This window comes from Coturnix japonica, chromosome 1 (assembly GCF_001577835.2).
Source record: "Coturnix japonica isolate 7356 chromosome 1, Coturnix japonica 2.1, whole genome shotgun sequence".
Taxonomy (NCBI): domain Eukaryota; kingdom Metazoa; phylum Chordata; class Aves; order Galliformes; family Phasianidae; genus Coturnix; species Coturnix japonica.
In genome coordinates this window covers 1,161,519-1,185,929 of record NC_029516.1, presented here as the reverse complement: position 1 = coordinate 1,185,929, position 24,411 = coordinate 1,161,519, and the positions used below count along the sequence as shown (strand labels likewise).

Below are 24,411 nucleotides of genomic sequence, written 5' to 3'. Positions count from 1 at the left end.
TACTCCTTGCTGAGAGCAGGGAGGAGAAAGCCCAGCAAGCAAAAGCCCTCCTTTGAGCAAAATATGGCCCTGAAGATGAAGCATGGAGCAAAGATCAAAATTAAATCTTCTCCTGGAGCATCACAGGAGCATTCTGGAAACACAGTGAAGCAGTTTTGCAGCCCAGCATTACTTGCTAGCAGGTAGGTACTGTAGCACTCATGGGACTCTCATCACCCCCTTAGCAAGCCCCTGAGAGGTGTGTTTGGTAAGTAGTTCTATTTCTGCTCCACTCATGAGACCCTGTGTGAGCATAATCTTCAACCCTAATTTGTCTTTGACATGCACTGGGCTGCCTTAGTCAGTCCTCAGTGATATAAAGTGTCTCAGACACTATGAGGGATGCGGCCATAAAGCCAGGATGTCACCTGCAGGGAGGCAGAGATTCTGTCCTGATCTCTTGACTGCCAAGAAAGGGGATGATATACCAGCCTGCATTGAGCTTAATGCCTAGCCTTTAGTTAATATCATTATGTAGTATCCTAAATCCACTTATGTTTATTAAAATTCCAAGCTTTGGTCATTCAGATCCAAGCTGTAGTTCTGTAATTCTCCTGGAAGATGGGAAAACCTGTCACCTTCCACATAAAGCTCCATGCCAACCTTCCACCTTGCCTCCACCTGGAGGACTCAAGGGGCAATAAAGCCATATCAGCCATAACCTGGATACTCAGCATCTCACCTGTACCTGATGATGGTACTATGAAATGATGTGTCATAGTATCAGAGAATGCAGTAGGTTGGGAGGGACCTGATAGATCATCAAATTCCAACCTCCCTGCCATGGGTGTTCTCCCCATATTGTCCTTGATTTCACCAAGAGAGCATTGATTCTGCCTGGTTGACCCCATCTTTGGATATGCCTTGCACTCATGACCTCGACACCTATAGTTTTAGCAGAAGAATAATGCCCCGAGTACCTTTCAGATCACAAATGTCTGTTCCAAGTTCTCCAACCAGATGGAAAAATCATTTGACAAGTCCATGGCTTGCTGCCTACTGCGCTGGGGGGGGATGGATGTGGCTGAGGCCACAGCAGAATGCAAAAATCAGGAGGTTCTGAAAGACAGGGAGATTTTCCAACCTAGAAACAAGGACTCAGCAGAGGAGAAAAAGGTCCCTGGGGTAGGAGACAGAGCTTTGGAGGACTGGGAAGAAATGAAAGAGTTGGTCTGGTGCAGCTGAATGCTTACCAGTGATTATAAGTCAGTGTAGAAGAAATACTGAGGGGGAGGCAAGAAAATTTGCTAAGCTGTTTAGGCTTGGACAACTAAAGAAACTTCACAGTTTTGTTATGTTAAATCTGTACTAGAATAGAATAAGCACCACTAATTCCTTTCGCTTTGGCATGGTATATCAGTGCTAAGTCTGACTGCTCTGGCATACTCTAATGCATCTCCTGGTGCATTGCATGTGCTCACTCTTCCTCCCTTCCCACTGGTATATTTCAAAATAGAAGTACGGTTTCTTTCTAAAGTCTTCAAACCTTTGCTTTGCATATGGTTATGTTTAACCCTTTGGCAGGCTGCTCTGTTCAGCTTAAAGTCGGGGTATCGACTTCTGAATCAAGTTGCAGATCCCACTTCAAAAGTTTGGGTTTGTATTTTAGTACTCCTGAAGAATCCATTTCTGATTCCTGACTAAAAAACAGCCAATACCTGGCACGTATGTGGGGTTTTTAATGGGTTTCAAAGCATTTTGTCTAACAGCTGCACAGAAGTTGAGACCAACCTGCACCTGGAATAAAGATGATAAACTGCAAAAGGTGGTTCCAGCACAGTATTCTGGGGTGCCAGCATTGTTAAAGGGAGATTTCTTGGCCAAAATTTTCTGGTCCAAAGGCATTCCAAAGGAGATCATTCCAGTTTTTAAGTGAAGATAAACCATTACCTCTCTGTCTCTTCGGGGACCCTTTGGGGTTGCTACTCCAGGACAGACTCTTCCTCCCTATTAACAGCCACTTTTCACAGAGGGAAAGGGCTGAAAATGGAGGAAAAAATGAGATTTCACCCAAGGAGGACACACTTTCCCATTCAAGCACCTTGCTCAAAACACCACTTAAGTTGAATTGGGGCTGGTGGGAGCTCACAGGTGCATAATAGCTTTCCCAAGGCAGAATCTATGGGGGTTTGTAGCCAAGACATCTGCTTTTTTCCATCACCATCACAATTTAAGACCCCATTTAAAACAGTTTACACATCAGCTTCACGCTGGGACACTGCAGGCTTCACCATAAGGCCGCAGATCTCACTCTTGCTGGGGTACATCCCACATTTAAACCACTTCTGTGTCCATTTTGAGGCAGTCTGGGGTATATTTTTAACACACAAGCCTATTTCTGAGGCGTATTTTTAATATTCCAGCCCACTTCTTAGAGGTGCATTTTCAAGCTTCAAGAGGGACACGTGTTTTTCCTCTATTCATCAGGTGATTTCAGGCTTTGGGGGTTGACATTGCTACCCTCCTCGAGGCCGTGAGGCGTTGGGGTTGACATTGCTACCCTCCTCGAGGCCTTGAGGTGTTGGATATGAGTTTTCTGAGGAGAAAAGATGAGAATTGAGGAAGATGAAGGGGTTGGAGGAAAAATGGCTTCCGTGCCTCAGTTTCCCCCATTCCTAGGTCCTCCAAGCCTGCAGTTACAGCAGCAGGACACAAGGGGGCGCTGTGGTCAACGGCGGCGACACTCCTCCCCCCCTCGCTCGTCTCCTAGCAACTCACCCCACCCTCCTCTCTGATTGGCTGCCTCCCCTCACCGCCGCCATTTTCAAACCGCCGGTTCGCCGCCTCAGTTGTTTTTCGCCGCCGCCATTTTGTGCGGTGCCGTCCGGTTTCCCCCCCCGTTCCTCAGCCTGATTCTTCACCATGGAAGCCGAGCCCGTGGCTCAGAAGCCCCCTCGGCGGAAAAGAGGGAGGGTTAGTGCTGGAACAAGCGCCAGCCGCTCGCCCCCGGCGGACAGCAGCCGGTAGGAGCCGCCGTGTCTCCCCGTCTTTCTGTCAGGGGCTGAGGCCTGTGGTTCTCCCTTTATGTGTGTATATAGTGAGGAGGGGATCTATTCCCGTCTTCCTGGCATATAAAGGGGACGTTTCCCCTTTTTTCCTCAGCCTTTATGGTGCTTTAAACATCCTTAAAGGGGCCCTTCACCCTTGTGTCTAATGGGGGGAGCTCCCTTGTGTCTAATGGGGGGAGCTCCCTTGTGTCTAATGGGGGGAGTTCCCTTCTGTCTAATGGGGCAGTTCCCTTGAGTCTAATGGGGGGAGCTCCCTTGTGTCTAATGGGGGGGGAGCTCCCTTGTGTCTAAGGGGGGCAGCTCCCTTGTGTCTAATGGGGGCAGCTCCCTTGTGTCTAATGGGGGCAGCTCCCTTGTGTCTGACGGGGGGCAGCTCCCTTGTGTCTGACGGGGGGCAGCTCCCTTGTGTCTGATGGGGGCAGCTCCCTTGTGTCTGATGGGGGCAGCTCCCTTGTGTCTGATGGGGGCAGCTCCCTTGTGTCTGATGGGGGCAGCTCCCTTGTGTCTGACGGGGGGCAGCTCCCTTGTGTCTGACGGGGGGGCATAGCTCCTGTGTCTGCGACGGGGGGCAAGCTTCCTCGGGGGGCAGCTCCCCTTGTGTCTGACCGGGGGGCAGCTCCCTTGTGTCCTGACGGGGCGCCTCGGGCAGCTCCCTTGTGTCTGACGGGGGGCAGCTCCCTTGTGGTCTGACGGGGGGCAGCTCCTCTGTGTCTGGACGGGGCGGCAGCTCCCTTGTGTCCTGACGGGGGGCCAGCTCCCTTCGCTGTCTGACGGGGGGCAGCTCCTTTGTCCTGACCGGGGGGCAAGCTCCCTTGGTGTCTGACGGGGCGGCAGCTCGCCTTGTGTCTGAACGGGGCGGCAGCTTCCTTCGTGTCTGACGGGGGGCAGCTCCCTTGTGTCTGACGGGGGGCAGCTCCCTTGTGTCTGACGGGGGCAGCTCCCTTGTGTCTGACGGGGGCAGCTCCCTTGTGTCTGACGGGGGCAGCTCCCTTGTGTCGACTGGGGGGCAGCTCCCTTGTGTCGACTGGGGGGCAGCTCCCTTGTGTCGACTGGGGGGCAGCTCCCTTGTGTCTAATGGGGGGCAGCTCCCTTGTGTCTAATGGGGGGCAGCTCCCTTGTGTCTGACGGGGGCAGCTCCCTTGTGTCTAATGGCTTTACGGGACCCCTCACACCATATAAAGTGGGTGCGTTGCTCTATGCTTCCCTGCTTTATAAGGTGGATGTGTCTGTGGTTCCTGAGTGTCTTTAATGCTCATAGGGTGCCCCAGTGTTATATTGTATGCTATGTGTATGGGAGGGGGGTGTTTCTCAGGCTATCACATGTTTTCCTGCCTGTTTCTGTCCCGTAATAGGGATATTTGGTCCCATTTCAGGTCTCCAACTGGTTTCTGTGCAAGTGTGAGATGCTTGCAGTCCCTATTTGGCTCGGAGAAGAAATAGAGGGTCTTTGCTCCTCAGGGTGGTTGTTGGTGCAATGTGGGGATTGATTTCTCTTTTCACACTGTTTCCCTGTACCTCTTTGTCACCCATTTTAGGTTCTGTATTCTACAAGGTTCTGGCTGGGTGTAATGTGTGGTTAAATAGAGTTTGGGGCTGCTCTGTGGGTTGAATTGGGCTGGGCTTAATCTCCCTCTGCCATCACCAGCTCAGCCAAGCTTCCAGGATCTCCTCCAGTCATAACACTAGATCAACTCTGTTAAGTATGGAAGAGATCCAGTGTCAGCCTTGGCTTTTACTCTCGTTTTTAAATCCCTCTGTATACCATCTATTATTTTGATGTGCTTGGACTTGTGAGACCTTTCTTGAGACAGCCCTGTGAAACAAGACGTTATGTCTTAAGTTAACCCGTGGATGATCTTATCTGTGTTGACCCCTGATACATGGATGTGTTTATTGGCACTAGTTGACCCGAGTGACTCAACTCCCGTTGACTTTTATCAGGACAAACCCTGTTTGATCGGCTCAGGTTTGTATTTATTATTGCCCTCAGGGTCAGGAAATGACTCCTCCAACTTTGCAGGTGCTGTAAAAAGCAGATTTGGGTTCAAATAGATACAGGTTCAGGGTCTATGGACCTGTGATCTGGATCTTTTCCTCACTGCTCTGGTTCTTTGTGGACAGGACTGCAGTGAATGGTGGTGTTACAATGTTGGTTTTGATAATGGCTTTTTGTAACTGTTGAGTGTTTCATAAGGTGGGATGTTTCAATGAGCCTTAAAATACATATTTACATAGAAACATGCTGCAATATTGTCTTGATGATCAAACTGGAGCTTGTTGGTCTCCAGTCCCAGCCCTTAAAACTACAGACTTAGCTCAAATTGCTCAGAGCATTGGCCAGGTGAGATCAGAATCATCCAAAGACAAATCTCATTGCCTCTATATTTGAAGGTTTGACCACATGTATTGCGCAAAAGCATTTTTCTTTATATCTAATGGGATTTTTCCTTGCTGTGCCTCTTTCCATTCTGCTGTGTGCATACAATATATTTGGTTTCTTGCTTTCTCTACTTCTTTTCAGATAGCTAGAGCCATCTTTGCAGTCTCTCCCCATACAGAGGGAGCCCATTCTGTTTTTCTTCATTTATTTAGTGTTTCAGCCCTAGCACCTTTTACCATTGGCTGGATGTGTTCTAGTTTCTGATGTTCCTTATACTGAAAAGCCCAAAGCTGGCCCTGTTCCCTGTATGGATTCTCTCATACTGTCATCTCTTAACTTGTCTGCTGTGGTTTTGCTACCCTATAAATGGAGAGAATCATAGAATCACAAGGTTGGAAAGGACCTACAGGATCATCTAGTCCAACCATCCTCCTATCACCATCACTCTAAGCTACTAAACCTTATCTCATAGCTCCTCATCCAGCCACCTTGCTGCAGAACACAAGTAACATCATTTAAATTAAGATGCTTAATCCCTTCAGCTGTGGTGAAGTGGAAAAGAGAGAGCAAAAAAAAAAAAAGCATCTGGAAGTAGGTTTGTTTTTTCTCCTTTCTTTTTGCTTACAGCTTAGCCAAGTTTATGTCTTATGACTTGAGTGCTCCTGCTACAGGGTTCAACTCTAAAGCTTTCAACCAGTCTGACTTTGGCTACCTCCATCCTTTATTGATTTGCTTTAACACTTGAAAACGCCTTTTGTCTCCAGCCTTGTAACCCGACCCTGGAGGAGGAGTCCTCTGCCCATCAGGCTGATTTTAGTCAAATATCTCCAAGCAAAACCAGAGCTCCAGTTGCAGGCCTGGGGCCTCTTGTTGAAAGTTTATGAATGCGTGAAATACATTCAGCAGTGTCTGAGATAATAGCCTTTATTAGATGTGTCCCCTTGCACACACTGCTTTGCTTTTCTACCCGTAGACCGTCATGGATGTGACGTTCCCAAGCAGTTTCAAACCTGCTGAGGTTTATCATAGAACTGCTTGTGTTGGAAGGGACCTCAAGGACCGAAGTTCCAACTCCACTGCCACAGGCAGGGTTGTCAACTGATAGAACAAGTACTAAATCAAGCTGTCCAGAGCCCTGTTCATCCTGGCATTGAATGCTTCCAGGGATGGAGCAACTGCAACCTTTCTGGGCAACCTGTTCCAGCACCTCATCACCATCTTCTGTAGAAAGCATCAAGTTTTGTTTCCAGGAGTGTTTGTGACCTGGGTGGTGTGAAGGGATTCCTTTTAGATGGAGTATTTGTAATCAGCCCTTTGTGTAATCCCACAATGTCTTAAAAGGAAAGAGACAGTTGTTAGCATGATAGATGATGACTTCACTTGGTCGTATTTCACAGGAAGGCTCTGATCTGGGGACTGCTCTAACATATTTTCCCTTTAGTTCTTTCCCTCCTTCAGCAATAGAATCATCAAGGTTAGAAAAGACCACTAAGATCATGTAGTCCAACCATAAATTATCTAATGATCATCCATGATCATGTGAACTGGATTTAAGGTATGGATGGATAAAAAGATTGCTCTGTAATCCTGTTCCTAACTTCATCATTTTCTCTCATGTTGAGGTGAATCCAGGTGAAGCTGACAGCTCAGGGCTACGTTATCTCTTCCAAGGTAACACAGATAAAACAGTGAGTGTTCTGCCCCAGACACACTGTCTAACCCCAGTTTGCATCTTTCAAACCTCTTCTGCCAAGCTCCAAGATCGATGGCTCAGCACCCTGCAGGAAGGAGGGGACAGGTACACTCCAACCCCAGGCAAGCCTGGAGTTTGCAAAATGTTCTTATCTTTGTCCAGATTCTAACTGTTCTGGTATCTAGAAACAGTCTGTAGCTTTCATATTGCAAAAGCAGCCAGAGAGGATTGTGCAGGGTTGAAATACTTCTGTGCTGAGCTGCTGAGGACGGAGGTAGACTGTCACATCATCTAATTTCAGCCCTAACTCACACTTCCCTGCTCTAGCATCTGTGTCTCGTGTTTTGGTAGAGTCACTGTTATTTGCAGCTGATCCTGTGATCAAATGTGGTTTTGTGATCTGTTGATCCTTGCTCAGCTTTTGAGGCCTCAGTATTAAAACAGGGACGTGCCACTTGAGTCAGGATATGGGAAGGGATAAGATTCATATTCATGTACTTGTAAACATTTTAATTGTGACCATCAGTTCTCAGTGGTTATTCAAATGGGATTAATCCCAATTATCCTACTGACTTTAGAAGGATTAAAGAAACGAGTGTTTTTTTTATATAGATCACATTTAGTGTGGAAGATGGAAAAGCTGCTCAGTTGTCAAGCTGCATGTCACATTAAGCCTTTGAGGTCTGAAGCAGGCTGGCCACTGTTGGATTGAGAAAGCAAGGACAAACAGCTGCTGGCAGCGTGGTGAGTGGATGGGACTGGCAGAGCAGCAGGTGTTGGAGACTGACAGCATCCATGTGTGTTTTCTTATGGGTGGTGCAACCATGACCCCCCACCACCACCACAAAAGGGGGGTGGATGGGGACTTCTGTTCCCCCAAACAACTCTATTGCTGCTGCTTCCTTTGCTGCAATCCCACTCACTGTGTCTTCAGGGTGACCTGGCTTTTCTATTGAATCAACACCCCAAAAAACATGTGATTGCTGACCAAACCACCTTTCCCTATGGCCATGGGGTTGCTGAACCCTGTTTGTAGGGTTCTGACTGTGAGGATGCATTTGTTTTGGTGTCAGCCTACAGTCACACAAAGCAAGAGCTATTGCTGCAGCTGCTGTGGGAGCTTTGTAGAGAGATTTCATAGCTGAAATAGGAGCAAAGAAGCTGGTTGACAACTCAGATGGATTTTATAGAGGCAAATGAAGCAGTTTGCAGTAAAGTCTCCAATTGGCTTGTGTTTATTCACTACACATTTAGCCTATTTAACGTCAGTTGTTTGTTGGCTTATGACCTAATGCCAATTGTTTTGATGGTGATACCTCTTTCCTTTCTTCTTTCTAATTATGGCTTCTCTGAAATGAATGTTTGTTTGCTCTTGATCTCTGTTGTGATTAAAGCCTATATTTCATCAGACTTTTTGGGACTGGTAAAATAATAATGCAGAGTGCAAACATACACTTTTCTTTCCTATTATCACATCAAAGTTAGCACAAATGGAAACTTTTACTTTACTGAAGGAGGTAGCGATTAAAATGCATCGCTTGAACATAATTGGAAGCTACACTGCAGCTCTCATATTACCACTGCTTTATTCCAAAGCAGACTGTGAGTGTCTGGGTTTCAATGCATACAGGGCTTGGTATGCAAACATGCAGTCTCTTGGGTCAGTTGTGCTTCCACAGGCCTTACAGGAGATGCTACATGCTGCACTTGGGCTGTAGTAAACAGGAATCAACCAGGGTTTCATCCTTTTAAAAGCTCAAGACCTCACTGTTGTTTACTTTGTTACTTTTGTTCGGTTTTCATTTGCAACAGGAACTCTCCTTTTCAACAGCTGGGAGAGGGCTAGGAACAAAGTATCTCTAGAACTGGGCCTTTGGATTTTAAAGTGATAACATTGTGGCGCTGTACTTTTGCCCTGTATGAATTCATTTTCAGTGTAACATATTAGCTTTTAATAGTTTCCAACTCACTGTACTGAGTGTCTGAAGGGTTAATAAAATCTGTATGTTGTTCCTGTAGCAAACTGGATTGAAATCCTGATCCTACTTGACACCAATTAACACCTGCTGATGCAAGAGTACTGGTGTTCTTCTGCAAGGAACAAAGAAGGTGTGAGCACACCCGACTGGCCACAGCCCTGTTAACTTGTGCCTTTTATTTAGGCCATTCTAAGTGTATTAAAGCACAGATGGAATGAATATAACACACTAAAGTAAGTACTGCATGTGCTTTCAGTGGCCTCTGTGCAAATATCTAAGAAATGTTGATAGCACCTGTGGAGCAATTGCTTCCTATGTGTGCTCCCTGTACACCTCAGTGCATGGAGATGCTGGAAATGAGGTTTCTCATAGGGGAGATGACATGGGAGCAGAGGGAAGAAGGAAAAACCTGTGAAATCATTCAAAACAACTTTTTTTTTCCTAAAACATGACACTTGTGCTTTGCCAAAATATGTGGTAAATGCCGACCACCGGTTATTAAAACCTCGGGTAGCTTTTAGCACTCTCAGCTTCCCTTTATCTGAACACTGATTGTGAATTACCACCAGTCTCTTAATTACTATGTACTAACGATAGCTTGACTCGTTATTGTCTTGTAAAACAGAAGTCACACTACACTTAGCAAGTAATTATCTTCACTCACAAATGATTATCCTCAACATTCATTTGCTTAATCCAAGCTATTACTGCTGCAATTAATATTTGCTGGGCAAGCTTGTCGCAGATGCCTTCCAGGATGCTCCCATCAGATAAGTAAATCACAGTGGGTGAGGAGGAGAGATTTTTTGCAGCCCAGACAACTTTAGTCCTACAGTCAAAAGATAAGACTAACATCTCTTCTGTAAACATAGCCCTTTGATGATAAGGAAGATCCCATCAGTGCCTTGGCACTCATTGAAATAATCTTTTTCCACGCTCTGAAGGTACTTTTTTCCATCAGAAAGAATTGTTCTCAGTTCTAAATGTCCCTTCTGGCTGCTCTTGCTTCTGGCTAAAGTGCAGACAAAGGTTGGGCTGAGCCCACAGAAAGAGGACAACTTCGTTCTTGTTTTTTACTTGTTATTAAGAAACAAAGCGAAGCACTGCTACAATGTCAGTATGCAAAGATGGTCTTTCCTAAAGTATTGAAATCCAATGCAAGAGACAATAGGTAAAGGCAGGCAGTTGGATTTCAAGAGTGGATTATTGTCTCTGTTGCCTTGGGTGGCAGCTGATAGTCTCAGACTATATTGGGAAGTAGCAGATATCATCTAATCGAGAACAAGAGGAAGCTGGCAGCCTTCCTTCCAAGTGGTGGTGGTAGGCACAGGCTTATCTGAAGATAGCAGCTCCTTATGAGGAGCCTTTAAAAGAAGACAAATGTATGTGATGCCATAGAAGAAGAGGAATCCTATAAAGTGGGATGGAAAGTGCAGAGAATGATGCAGTTAACATGGAGAAGTTATGAACTTAGATGTGAAAAGTGACGCTGTTGGCCATAGGCTGTGCTTCCTGCTTGCATGGTTAAGCAAACTGTTGAAGTGAGGAAAACTGACAGCCTCAAAACTGTGGAAATGGGATTTAAGTGAGTTTAATAGAGTGCTGAGCATGTCAAGTAGAGGAAGAATTGTTAACTTATCAAATTGTCTGTCCTGTGTATAGGTTTTAGTGTGTGATGTTCTGTAATGGAGGGATGGAAGTGTAAAGCAGCTCGAGGAGGCAGAGAGCCATAGCACTGCCAGATCCCTGCAGGGCTGGACCTCAGTATCCGTGTGAAAGTGAAGGCTCAAGAAAAGACAGAGCCAGGAATCTGGTGAGATTGTATCTTATGAGAATCTCATAAGAACAAGTCGATGCTGCTGAGAATTTGGGATTGAAAGTACTTGCACTAGACATGCTGGTAAAAGATAACTTAGACTGTAAATATCGAGTGGACCCAGAGTCATCTGATTTCATATGAACAGAGAGAGTGCTGAGGTGCTGGAAGAGCTGCCCAGAGAGGCTGTGGATGCCCCATCCATCTCTGGAGGTGTTCAAGGCCAGGTTGGATGGGGCCCTGGGCAGCCTGGGTGGGCATTAAATATAGAGGTTGGTGGTCCTGCCTGTGGTGGGGGGTTGGATCTTCGTGATCCTTGAGATCCCTTCCAACCCAAGCCATTCTATAATCATGGCTGACTTGTATGGACTTCCTTTTTGGATACTGGAAAAAATTAATCCCTACCATAAATGCTTGTTTTCAACCTCTGCTATCAGTTGCCTAAAGTTGCTTGTTGTCATCTCTATTTTTATTATAGTTTTCCATTTCTCCCTTCCTTTCCAGTCAGATGTACCAACGTATTTTATCCTTTCATTTCTGTAGCAGCTTTCAATCTGCTATCACTGCATTCTTGCTCTGAAGAAGCAGCGGAAGTGTGGGGTTTCTGGTTAGTGTCAAGGCCTTGCAGCACTGAAACTTAAAGGAAGGTTTCGTAACGCCTGAGAAAGGAAAGCAGTGATAAGGTAACCCTGTAAATAATTTGTGGAAGGAAGATCTCTTCCCAGAAAGGAACACAATAGTGAAAGATGGATCAGCACTGGGAAGCACTGAGGTGAGAAATGAAACTGTATGAAAATTTCCCTGAAAAATAATAGGTAAGTGAGGAGGAAACACTTGGTGATAGACTTGATGATGCTGATTTAAAGCAGTTAGAGGGGATGGAAAAGCCCTTTTCCCCTCAATGTATCTTACACAATGTGTGTTCATACTGAGTGAGGATATCCATAATGGTGAAGTTGGTGCCCTTTTATTGCTGAAGTTGAAGGACTTTTTAGAAACCTGAAATGGAGGTGAATGCAGGGATCACTTCATCTGCTAATCAATATTACCTGGTCTTGAGGGAGGTATCCCTGCCTACAGCAAGGGGGTTGGAACTAGATGATCTTAAAGGTCCCACCCAACCCAAATCATTCTGTGACAGAAACATGAGAGCTCCGTGTTAAAAGATATCTATAAAATATTCCAGATTAGGAAATACTTCATGCAGTGGGGAGGTGTTTAGTGCTGGTCTTCTGAACTAAACCATACTATAACATACTCAGTGAGTCTGAGAACACAGATGGCTTCTGTCTTGCTTTCAAATAGTATTTTAAATGATCAATAAGTTTACCCTCCTAGCTGCACATCCTCTTTGCTTCTAGCTTTTATACTCTACAGGGCAAACCTCAGCAGTCCCTGGAAAGCAGTTGCATGTAGCATTCACGTGCCCAAATACACACCTTGTTCTTTTAACAGTTTAACATTTGCAGCTTTGATTCAGTCACAGAATCTCCTTTCCTCTTCTGTGAGAAGTATAAATAATTCCATAGTTTTCCCGCAGAGAATTACAGGCTGCCAACAAAATCTGCTCGAACTCCACAGTGCCATGGGGTTGGTGGTCCCACAGTTACCACATCCTGGTGAGAGGGGAAGTATCTCATTAAATGTTTAACATAATTGCAAGCAATTACCTGACCAAACCTTTAACTTTACCTGCAAATGGACAGGAAGGGAGGCTTGATCACAGGACTTGACTTCCTGGTGTCTTGCTTTGAAGTCTTTCCAGAAATTAAAGCTGGATGAAGACCTTCCCAATAAATAGCCTTTTAAGAGGGAGGAAAAAGGCACAGATGATATCAGACCTGACTGTCAGATGTATGGATGCTCCCATGTGGACAAGATAATTTGTATTCCCTGACCAGAACCCTCAGTACATCCCAACAAGTTCTCCAAAAGAGGTATTTACACCCATAAAGAGGGATGCAAGGTCTTCTGTGTAAGACCACAGCTACAGACTTTCTGTTCCCAGCATAATCCCTGCTCTATTTGGATGGCTTGCTGCTCACCTTTATTCCCAACGGTTGTTTTGATGAAGCTGGAGAAAACAGACAACAACAAAAAAGGCCTAAAGGCAATTATGTGATTAGAATTGCAAATCTGAGCCAGCCCTGCCTAATGTGTAGGAGTAACAACAACCTTGGCTCAGGTTTCCTGCATGTTTCAGCAAGGAGTCCCAAGGACAGGCAGTGATGTAGCCTGATTTCCTATGGAGCTGGCTCATGCTTGGATTCTCCGATGTCTTCTTATCTCCACTTCCATGGCTGAGACATAACAGTTCATTCTCAATGTCTGGAGAGAGTTGGGGCTGTGTCTGACAGAGCTTTACTTCATCACCGAGGATGCAATGAAATCCTCCTCCTCTAGATGTCACCTGTGGATTGGGAAACAGCTTTCCCTTCGGTTTCACCCCGAGGTATAACTTAAGGGTTTATATTTGAGTTTAATATCGCAGTAAGTCGGCCAGCTGGGCTACATTTGGAATTAATTTCATTGTACCAAGTTAAATGTGTAATGCTCCCCCACCCAGGGTGAAGGGAAATAATTTCTTACCTACTACAGGATGACAATTTTTTTCCCCCTTTCCCACACAATTAATCTTCTTTCATGACATGCTGTCTGCTGACCAGGTCCTTTTCCTAAACCATTTAAGCTCTGTGAGCTCTAGGATGACTTGTGGGGAAGAAAAGCGAGCAGGGAACCAAAGAAAATGAATGAATGTGGGTGTGTGGGTGGTCTGGAGGAGGCACGCAGCAGGGCAGGGAGTGTTCATCACCTGCATCTTGACTTAAAAGCCCTTCTGCAAAGCGGTCGGGATGGTTCCAGGTTAATTTCTGACAACCTAGAATACATTATTCTTCAGCATCAGAGAGACCACAAAAGTTTATTGCATGAAGTTACAATTAAGCTGATTTCCCACCCCCGCACACATAAAGACGTTAAGACTGAACTGCTTCTGTATCTTGATCAGTGAGAACAGTCACTTACAGTGCTTGGCTCAGTGTAGATCTCTAGATGGAACAAGGCCTTCCAGTGAGCTGAAGTGATTTAATTCCTGTGAGTGGTTTGGTTTTTGTTGTTTTCAAATGGCAGTTTTGTTCATAAGTCCCTTGAACTGGCTGGAAAATATCACCCAGAGTATTATGAAGCATTAACTAATTAGTGGCCTGTACTCAAAGGCCTTCCCTAATGCCGTTTGCATTACTTCCTTACTACATTTCACCTGACTAATATAACTCCCCGTTGTTTTTGGACATTGGGATTTGATTTGTGTTCATCCCCTTGCATGGATCCCTACTGCACTTTGTAGTCTCCATATATTGAGGCTGCTGCAATACTGATCCATTCACATAAGGGGGCAGATTTGAGGTTGTTCTGCAACCAAAATCCCATTTTCTTTGTATAAAGAAAAAGTAAATGACTTTGGGATAATCTTTAGAAGAGACACAGCAATCTTTGTACAAACAGTCCAAGAATGTTCTCCTGAATGTGTATAACCACTGCTTGTGCTGAGTGAGTTTTAATAGCGGGTTTCCTGTGGACGTCTAGCAGACTTTCTCTTCTCTAAGAGCCTGTATGTTCTTTCTAGTGAAGCGCTGTTTGTTTCGCTTGCACTGAGATTTATTTGGTGTGTGGGTGGTTTGTTTGTTTGCTGTTGTAGCTGCAAGCGGCTCCAGTGCTTTTATTAAAACTTCATTCCTACTGTGTTTAAAACTTGAAAACAAACTTCAGGTGTATTTATGCTTCTCCCGTGGAAAGAGATTAGAGTCTCATGTCTGAACTCTTCTCCCCTTCTCAGTATGCCAGCTTATGTGTCTTCCTTGGCCCCCAAGCTGCAGACTTTCCCTGCCAGCCTCCATAAAATTATCCCTGCAGGCAACAATTCCTCGTCTACTGTAGTAACTGCATTTCATCTTTTATTGCTTTGTCTGAGTTTCAAGCTCTTTCACTCCTTGAAGGCCTTTCATTACTGTGTTCCTTATTGGCTGCTCTCTCCTAAACCTTTATGGTCAGATATCCAAATGATGTCAGTGGCTGTCATTTCCTTCAAGGGAATTTGGGCTCTAGACTGGTCTAATCTGTTCTTTACTACCATCTAACCTGACCTCTACTGCCATCTGAGCATAATCAGAGCTAAATGGGCTAAATGTGGATAATAGGAAGGCTCATCAACTGGAAGTTACCATATAGAACTTGCTCCTCTAATGCTTTCCCAACAGCACAAGGGATTGGAGGGCCTCAATACAAAGCATCCTAAACACATTTCAGTGGCTACAGGGGGTGGAAGGATTGAGAAGCACTGTTGTCATCTTAACATCAGGGCTCTGCCTACAAGCTTAGGTCAGACACTGGACCAATTTCAATTGTAACCTACTGCTGAAGTTCCCGTGGAAAGGACAAGTCCAAAATATGCTGCATGAGAAGTGAAGCCACTGGGGGGAAAAAGATTGCTGAGGGTTAATACGTTGTGAATAAAGGAGACAAGCATCTTGCCTGAGCAAAGGAGGTACGCTGCTTTAAGTGCCTTAAACTAATTTAATAGTACAGTGCAAACCCTGCTTGAGAAAATAAATTCTCTTGGGGTGGTTACTGGCCTATGTCAACTCAGCATGGGCTAATTTGTTACTGGCTCACAGAGCTGCCTGGGATATCAACGCTAAATGTGTTTACTTTTTCTTGCATTTAGTAAGAAAAGAATGAAAAGGGTTGTCCCCTCAAAAAGTAAAAGCTTTTAAACAATCTCTTTTGTAAGAGCAAAGTACACCTTCAAGTCCTTATAATGTTTAAATATTTAAAATATGAAGTCACTCAGTGCTGCCTTACCACCCACCTACTGAGGTCTGTTTCTCTTACAGACTTACCCTTAAATTGTATAGACATTACATTACACAACTCCACCCTGCAGCCATTTCCTGCCCAGCTCCTCAGTTCTCACTCTTTTCCAATTATTTTTTCTCCTGTCTCCTTTTCTGTTTTTCCTACAGCTCTGGCTTTTTTTGTAGTCTAGGAAATGAAGTTCCTAGACTGCTGCTGGCTTTACTCTGCCTGCCCAAATCTAACCCTCCCTCCTGTTCTTTTTTCCCTTGTGTGGGATAAGTGCTAATCGCCTTCAGCCTCCAAAGCAATGCAGGGCATCTTTTTATAGCCCTGCTGAAGATGAGGAGGAGGTAAACTTTCCTAAGAACATAAGAGCTGATTCAGGCCAAGGGTCCCTCTGACCTGATGTGCTTGCTCTGGGCACTAAGGGGCTATTAGAATCAGACCTGGTATTTATAATGCTTCTTTCTCCCACACTGTCCTAGTCTCCAGTAGTTTTATTGATCTCTGCTAAGCAGATGACTTGAACTCTTCCTAGACTTGGTCTAGTTTATCATAGAATCTTTAAGGTAGGGAAAGACCTTTAAGATCAAGTCCAACTGTCAGCCCATCACTGCTATGCCCACTGAACCACATCCTTCAGTGCCACATTGCCACATTTTTTAGTATTCCTGCAGAGATGGTGACTCCACCACATCCCTGAGCAGCCTGTTCCAATGCTTCACCACTCTTCAGAGAAGAAATGTTCCCTAACATCCAACCTGAACTCCCCTCCTTACCTCCCTCTCTCCCCACCCCCGGGTGCAACTGAAGCCCATCACCCCTCTTTCTATTGCTATTTACCCAGGAGAAGAACCGACCTTCACCTCGCTACAACCTCCTTTCACCTTCCCCTTATGTGGACCTTGCATTTATTACAGCTTTTGTTTGTGTGAGGTGTTCCCGTGGCTGGAAAGGGCTCTTTTCCACTGAAATAGGCAGGAAAAGGGATGTGCCCTGCCCCTGTGTATTACAACTTCTAGAGAACTGCCCCTGAGGTTTGATGAGCTCAAGCCAAAGTCATCCTGTGGCTTTGCTTTTTGTTGTGAATCATAAATCATTACAAACATGTTATTCTAGCGCTGATGAGTCTCCACATGAGTACTGCAGCAGAAGGCAGGATGGCTTCCTTCAAACACACATAGCAGTTCCACTGCTGCCATCAACCCCCCACCTCCATTTACAAGAGTTCTGAGCTGCAATACAGTCCTATGGAATAGAAACAAGCAACGCTGCTACAAGCAAGCAACCGCATTGCAGTGCTCTTTCATAGCTTTTTTACATGCATGTGTGCAGCTTAAGCAGATAATTGTCTCACTGAGCACAAGCCTACCTTGTCATTCAGATTACCTTGTATTTCTGCAGGTTTCAAGGACACACAGAGAACATATAGCGAATGCATTGGCTAATGGTAACGTGTCACGCTGTGTTAAGTTGTTTTTCCAGCCCTACAACTAGCATAACTGCTTTCATAGCAAGGGCAGTAACAACTGCTTGCATAAAGGAGAAAAAACACAGAGCTATTTAGGATTTTTAATAAAGAGAAAAGTTTCTGCCTGTTAACATTGAAACGTATGTTTTCCCGAGAGTTCTCTCGGTGATGATTTGTAGTATTTATTGGATCAAGCTTGGTTCCCACAAGAACTCAAAATAGCCATCTGGATTTGAAGGGACACAGCCTCCCTCAGCTGGCATGGCTGCAGGATGCAGAGCTTGCTCCCATGGCTTCTGGGCACTTGGAATTCCTCCATCCTGACTGCTCTCCCCTGGGAGCATTCAAAATAGGTACTGGAGGGGAAGGGGCTCTGGGGGTGGCATTCAGTGGAAACAGTTTAAAGTACAACTCATTTCAGCTGAACTTGGAACCTTTTGCTCCCTGCCTGGAGATGCTGAAAATGTATAATGTTCGATTGGAGCCCCTGAGAGCGTGGTTTGTGGGAATTAAGTGTCAGGTGAAGTTAATCAGAAAGGGTAAGTGATTCATAAAGCACTCAGAGATGGTGGCCTTCACCATGGTACACAAAACACTGTATTTTCAAGTCCAGTCTCTATGAGACAGTGCTTTCCTGTAAGACACTGTATTGTTTACAACATTTGCTTCCTTTCTCTTTTCTCCTTGAACGCAGTCCAGGCACCCAAACATTTACTAATGGTGGGTTTTGTACTTTGTCACCTGGTGATGCAACGTTTATCACTGCTCTACTGAGAAGCCTGCTCACTACTGAATCTGAGACCAAAACTGCTGGAGGGGATAGGAATTATTTAGGATAAAGCCTGCCTAAAGATGTTGTTGTATGCACATCTAGGACATAACTGAGTCAAAAAAACTGTAGATAATCTTTTATGCGACTGAATGACAATTGCATTTCAGCTCCGGCTAGAAACTTTTCCCTTTCATTTCAATTAACTTTGGTCCCCCCCAAAACCAGCTGCTTAAATCTGAGCCTCACCCAAGGTTCCTTTATAGTCAAGCAGAAAGAGAGGCGCCTCCAGGGCATGGCCAAAGCAGCTTCAGATGCCTGGCCAGAGGTGTCAGCCTCCCTGCAGGACTGACAGGGGAGCCTGAACAACTGCCTGCCTGTTCGGGGGGGCTGACGGATGAGCCACATGCACAGCAGGAAAAGGGGAGCCAAGGTTTGGCATGTGGGGTCGGTGCTCTTGTATTTCTGTTCCTGCTTTTTAATTGTTAGGATTATCTTCCAGCCCATCATTCATCTGAGAAGCTGTGCAGGGCCGACAGAGCTGAGTGACAAGGGCCTGGTGCATGAAACCTGGTGGCTCGAAGGCTGAGAATGCATTGCACTCTTCTGCCAGAGATGACCCTGCAGCAGTGAGAGCAATTGCATGGCTGCTGACAAGCAAAATAGTTTGTCAACAGCTGCACTGCTTCTCCCTGAAGTCCTCCTCCCCCCTCTGCTTCAGCATTTACATCATATCTCTGGAAATGAGAGTACAAATAGCTCTGTGAAGTGGACAGGATGACTGACTACACGCAGCATATCAGGAGACATTTGTTCTGTTGGTAGCCTTCATTTGGTCTGATAAAGAGGAATACAGTTTTCTCTTTCTAATAATGGATAGTTGCCACGATCTTCTGTTACATGCTTGTAAATGAGAATACCTGCTTGCTGAGCCAGCTCTGCCATGAGACTGTGCAGAGAGCTGATTCTTGCTGGTCTTCCAAAGCAAAGCATGGATGGAAGCAAGGGCAAATGCAAGGTGAAATGGCCATGTGTGGAAGCCATAAAGGTGTTAAGACCAATGTCTGTAGAGATGCCATCTCCTACCTGTGCCCTGCAAGAACAATAGAAGCATGCAGGCTTTCTTTCCTCTGCAATGTAAGTTCTCTCAAGGTGTTCCCATCACCTCAGCACATTGGTGGGCACGTGTAGAGGTGACCTTAGGCCACAACTGCTGAAGATTGATTGTACAGGCACAGAGAGTTGCCTCAGCATGCCAGCTCGCAAAGCACCAAAGGTTTTCCTCTCCAGGCTTATGTTTGCTACCTCTCAGTTTGTCCAGTGCAAATGTTTGTTCAGTCACCTTGTTAACTCAATTGCAGCAACGGTGCTTTTACAAATAATCATCACAAAAGACTATTGTTTTCTGTTTCATTTCATGACGTTGTGCTGCAGTATGTCATCCGACCAGAAGCCTTTGAAAATGCCACACTGTGCCGAGCATAAACGTTGAAGTAATTTGAGCTGTTGGGGTGAGGCTGCTGGGGAGAAGAGACCTGACCATGTGCTGTTGAAATATCCTCCTTGTTCTCTCGCAGAGAAGTCTGGCTGCCAGCCTCAGCAACACTGCTAGGAGCTCCATGTTTGCTGACTTTAACTTGGAGCAGATACGCAGCCGGGGAGGGAAGTCTGAAGGCAAACTGGAAGGAAGATGCTTGGGTCATAAGGGAAGTCTGTGGTGCAAAGATATCATTTCAGTCCTCAGATGGAACTAGATGTTGCTGTGTTGGCTGTGGAGAGATTGTTAGTGTGCAGCTCTGGAGAGGTCAGACGTGTGATTATTTAAGGATATCAGTGTGTGTCTAATCTCGGTGCTTATCTGCTCATGGTGCTGCTGCAGATTGCTTCTTCAGACAAATAGCTACCATAATCCAGTTGTACCCATGAGGAGCAAATGCTTCTAAAATGGAAAAGCAGCCTTCCCGTCCAGTCTGCAGTGAACTACATAAAACTACTTAAAATTAAATGTTCCTTGCGCAGTGTAAACCTGCCCAGAGTGTCTGAAGGCGCTTCCTTTCGAAGCAGGGCTTGTTCCAACAGAAAAGAAGAAAATAATGGCTATTCCAGAGCGTCTGCAAAAGTACAAGAAGTTCTCAGCTCAGCAGTAGCACTACTTGCTCCTGTCCAAGTGGTGGATGGGTTGAAGTGGTTTTGATTGCTGTTTAACTCCACTGCCCCGCGTTTTCATGGCTTGGCTGTTTGAAAGCTGAGCCTGCTAGAATTCCTAATTGCACCCGCGTTGCAAAGTGTGATGCTGCTGCTGCCAGAAAGTTATTGCAGCTTTCTAAACCACATTTCCAGAGAGCAACCCGTCATTCTTTTGCTCTCCATATAATTACGGCTATAAGTATCCCACTTCCTTTTGTGTGCAGTGAGAGCATTAATGAGGCAGCATTAATGACGGAGAAGCAGTCTGCAAACTTGAACTCCTCACGGAGTTCATCGCGCCATTTTCTTCTCAGCCATTGAAGCACCGAGTCCTTCTGTCTTGCTTTTAGATATTTAAAATGTCTGTCAATAGGTTTTTCTCCAATTAAGGCTTTCACCCTGGAGCTTTTCAAGATAAGGAACCGTGACAAACTCTACTGTAAGTGCCCTTAGTCAGCAGTTGTTTGCATAGCGCTTGGGAGGCCTCTCACACTGGCCAAGGCCTCTGGATATTGTTGGGAGTGGAAATATTAACGACATTAAGTTAGAGATCCAGAGGCTGTTTCTTTTTTTTTTTTTTTCTTTTTCCTACAGAAAAGCTTTAAATTAAAATTCAAAAGGCTCTTTGTGGAGCACTCCGTGCTTGTCGTTCAAAATGGGGCTCACCCATTCAAAATGATGTTGCTTGTTTGGGCAACATGTCTCTGTAATATTCACCATCTCAGTCCTTAGCTGGCACAAGTGGTTTATATTTAAGAACAGCTTGCACTGAAAACATTACTCCTCCACCCCCCAAAAAAATGGTTTGGAAGTCAGAGGGGAAGGAAACACACAACTGCTGCCCAGTCTGAAGAATGTATTTTGGAACTTCAGAAAGTGAAGAGAACTGCCAGATCAAAGCATTTCTGCAGTTTCCTGGATAAGTCATCAAAAATAAGCCAAAAAAGAGTGCAGATTGTTAAATGATGCTGACTAGGCTGTGTGGATTTACAGTAAAAAAGGGAGAAAAATGCTTCAAAAACCATTAATGGGAAGTTGCCCTAACCTGATGAGTGTGGCTCTGCTGTGCTTTGCCCTCTGGGCTGAATAATGGAAATCCATTCTAGCACGCCTTTTGTGGGTATCTTTTGGATTTCTGTTTACACCCAGCTCTAATTTATGATCCCCCCCCCCTCCCCTCCCCCCCAGTTTCTTCCTCAAAAACTTAAGCAAAACCTATATGTGAATAAGGCAAGCAAAAGAGCTTTAAGAACCCACACATTACAAACTGTTTGACAGAAACATTTCCTTGTTGATAAAATGATTTAAGACGAGGTGTTTGTATCACTGCTGTTTATTTCATCCTCTTCAGCTTCAAACCTTATCAAGCTCTGAGTGGTATTGTCAACCTCAAAATTAAATCCTGAGGACGACTTTAGCTCACTGCCACAACTGCATCCATCCCAACCTACACTAGTGAGAGGATCCTGATGTTTATTCAAGGAGGGCGTTGAACAGTGACTGTTTCCTTAGCCTGGCTTCATGGGAAACAATTGAGCTTGCCCAGTGGCTTTTATCAATATGTTATCTACTAAATCACCCAAACTTCCTCTATTAAGATTATTGGGGCCTCATTGCATTCCCTGCTATGTTGTCGAACAGGTTTTGTGCTCAGGACTTCCCCGGTTTCCCTCCATTTAAGTGCCTGGTTTTCTAACTGTTTGCAGACCAGCTTAAGAATATTATAAATATACATGCACTCTTTTCAGGTTAAGAATGTTTCATAACTAACCTCTTTATGGACCACCAGCATGGCAACTTTGATTTTAGCAGTGAAAAGATTTTCTCTTGGCAAGACGGCAGTGTCATCACTTGCTGGTAAGCAGCCTGGAACATTCATTTCTCAAAGCAAACAGAGGGCACCAAAACAGAATTATTTGTTCTCTCTGTACAGTCTCAACACTATTGCCCCTCCCCTGCCCTCGGTTGGGAGAAGTTTTCTTTGCCAACGTGTTGCCGCAACGTTTTACATCTAGAAAATTATTTTTGTCTGTTCACGCAATCTTCTTTGTAACTCCAAAGTTCTTCATCGCTTTGAAATGTATTAGCCAACTATAATTAACTCTTTCTGCTTTTCTTGAGCCCTAGCGAGATGAGAAACAGGCTGGGCCCTCTTTCCTTGCGTATCATCCTGCCATAAACAAGAAAATGATGGCAGAGATGGTCTATCAAGAAGAATCTTTTACAAGAAACTCAGGAAGTGACGGAACCCAAATTTAGTCTTCGTTTGGGTGACACAGCAGTAATTTCTACGGTTCTCTCTACAACAGGCCTGTTGCAACATTTTGCTGTAAACACAGCAATTAACTACATCCAACTGTTGGCACCAACACAGTGCTTTGTTCTGCTGTCTTCAGGAACTAAACATTACATCAAAGCCACTCTGCACTTCTTTCAATTAATCATGTAATGTTTTGAGCAATGACCTACAGTGCAGCACTCCATCACGCCGCTCTGCTTCTTCTCCTGCTGCGTTATGTGTAAAACTTCCAGGATTGCTCTTGCGATCATCGTTGACCTTGCTTTCACCAGTGCTGTCTTCACGCTCTTGAGGGACCTTGCAAAGGATGCCCAGCTGAGTACTGCAATCATGAGTCATCCATTTGCACATAATACACGTGGTAATCATGCAGATGACTAAATTTGGCTCTTTATTTTTGGAGAGCTTTGCAGGCTTAAGCAGAAAAGCTACAGGCAGAGCTGGAGGATAAAATTCTGCAGGCAATCATCCCCACGATGTTTGCATAAATGATACTTCATTGTGGCTTTGGTTAGCAAAGAGAAGGGATACAGGCAATACGTGTGATGAAGTTTGAGATGGTGGAAGCCACTTCTACTGAACTTACTTTTTCCACTTAGCACCAAGGTCTGCTGCCCTCAGAGTCCAACCCCAGCAGTTTCTGGCAGATGGCAGCTCCTTGTGCTTGGTCAAAGACTTGAAAAGAATGGAGGTTCAGTAAGAACTCTTTACACCACAAACGGCTTATGCCTGTTAACAAAGGATAGTTGAGAAATGTCTGTGGTTCCAAGACCTGTAAGAAATGAGGATATTCCAGCACCGCTGTAGGTGCTGGTGCAAGAGAAGGAGCAGCTTCTGACTTCCACTCTGCACTCTTATCTCTTGGTTGAGTCTTCTTAGAGGACCAATGGAGAGAAGGAAAGAGCAGCTGGTCTACATCCTGTTCCATTACTGCAAAAGATACATGTTAGGCATTTGGAGAACTGAAGGGAACTTTCTCATTGGGGTGGATGCTTCCGTATTTCCTGCCTTTTGAGGTGATTGAGTAAAGAAGAAAGTTCAGGTGATGAACTGGGAGGTAGAAAGGTTTCTTTCTATCTCTGCTGGACAACTGGAAACCAAGCTGTCAGCAGACTTCTGAACCTTGGTCCTACTCTTCTAATCACCCCTATGACTCATTTCAAAATGCTAAGAGGGTTTGCAAGTTAGTGCTTCTCATACACAGTCATTTCTCCTTCTCATGAAAGAACAGTGGCTGAGTGCACTTGCTATTGGGCAGTAGCAGCAGAGAGGTTAATACCTGTATGATGGTCTGTAGGTTGTTTTCTGGTTGGATCCCCAACAGACCCTGAGAAAGGCTTTTTGCAAGGGCCAGCATGGGAGGCACTTCATACAATTAACTAAATGATCCCCACTCTGCAGCTTGAGCAGAGGGTAAAATGAAATACTGCATAGGCAATCCTGTGAGACACATTGCTTTACAATGTACAGGACAAAATTAAACACTGCTTTGGATTGAAATCCTGTTATAATGGCTACATAATTGGAAGGAGATGCGTAAATGGAAATTTACACAATTTCTTTACAGCAATTTCTTGAAACCTATGAGAGTTAAGGATGTGATGACTGTGTAGAATACCTTTAAATCTGAGCTTGTAGAAAAGCTGCTGTTGCCAAACTTACTTGATTAAACCTCATAAAATCCCCATTTGGAACTGAGTGCACTCATACAAGCGGGCCAAGCTGCATCTGGTTCTCCCTGGCAGCCCCGTGTCTGCCATCCCACTGCTCCCCTAGTGCAAGGAACCCCAGACAACCCAGCCATACTGGGATGACTGGGAGCTGCTCTGAACGGCTTACAAGCCTCATGTGGATTCCAGCTCACCACTTGGCCATTTCTATTGTCTGAGATCAAGAGCCACGGAATAAAATCATAC

The 24,411-nt window shown here is 45.0% G+C and overlaps 1 protein-coding gene across 1 annotated transcript in view; it reads left to right on the top strand.

Annotated features, from left to right (window-relative positions):
* Window positions 1-2,834: 2,834 nt before the first annotated feature.
* Window positions 2,835-24,411, top strand: part of NET1 (neuroepithelial cell transforming 1) — a 48,082-nt gene continuing 26,505 nt past the window's right edge. Inside the window, exon 1 of the mRNA XM_015859011.2 lies at window positions 2,835-3,002. Within this exon, the coding sequence (XP_015714497.1) occupies window positions 2,902-3,002 (101 nt within the window). The 5' untranslated portion in view covers window positions 2,835-2,901. The remainder of the gene's footprint in view (window positions 3,003-24,411) is intronic.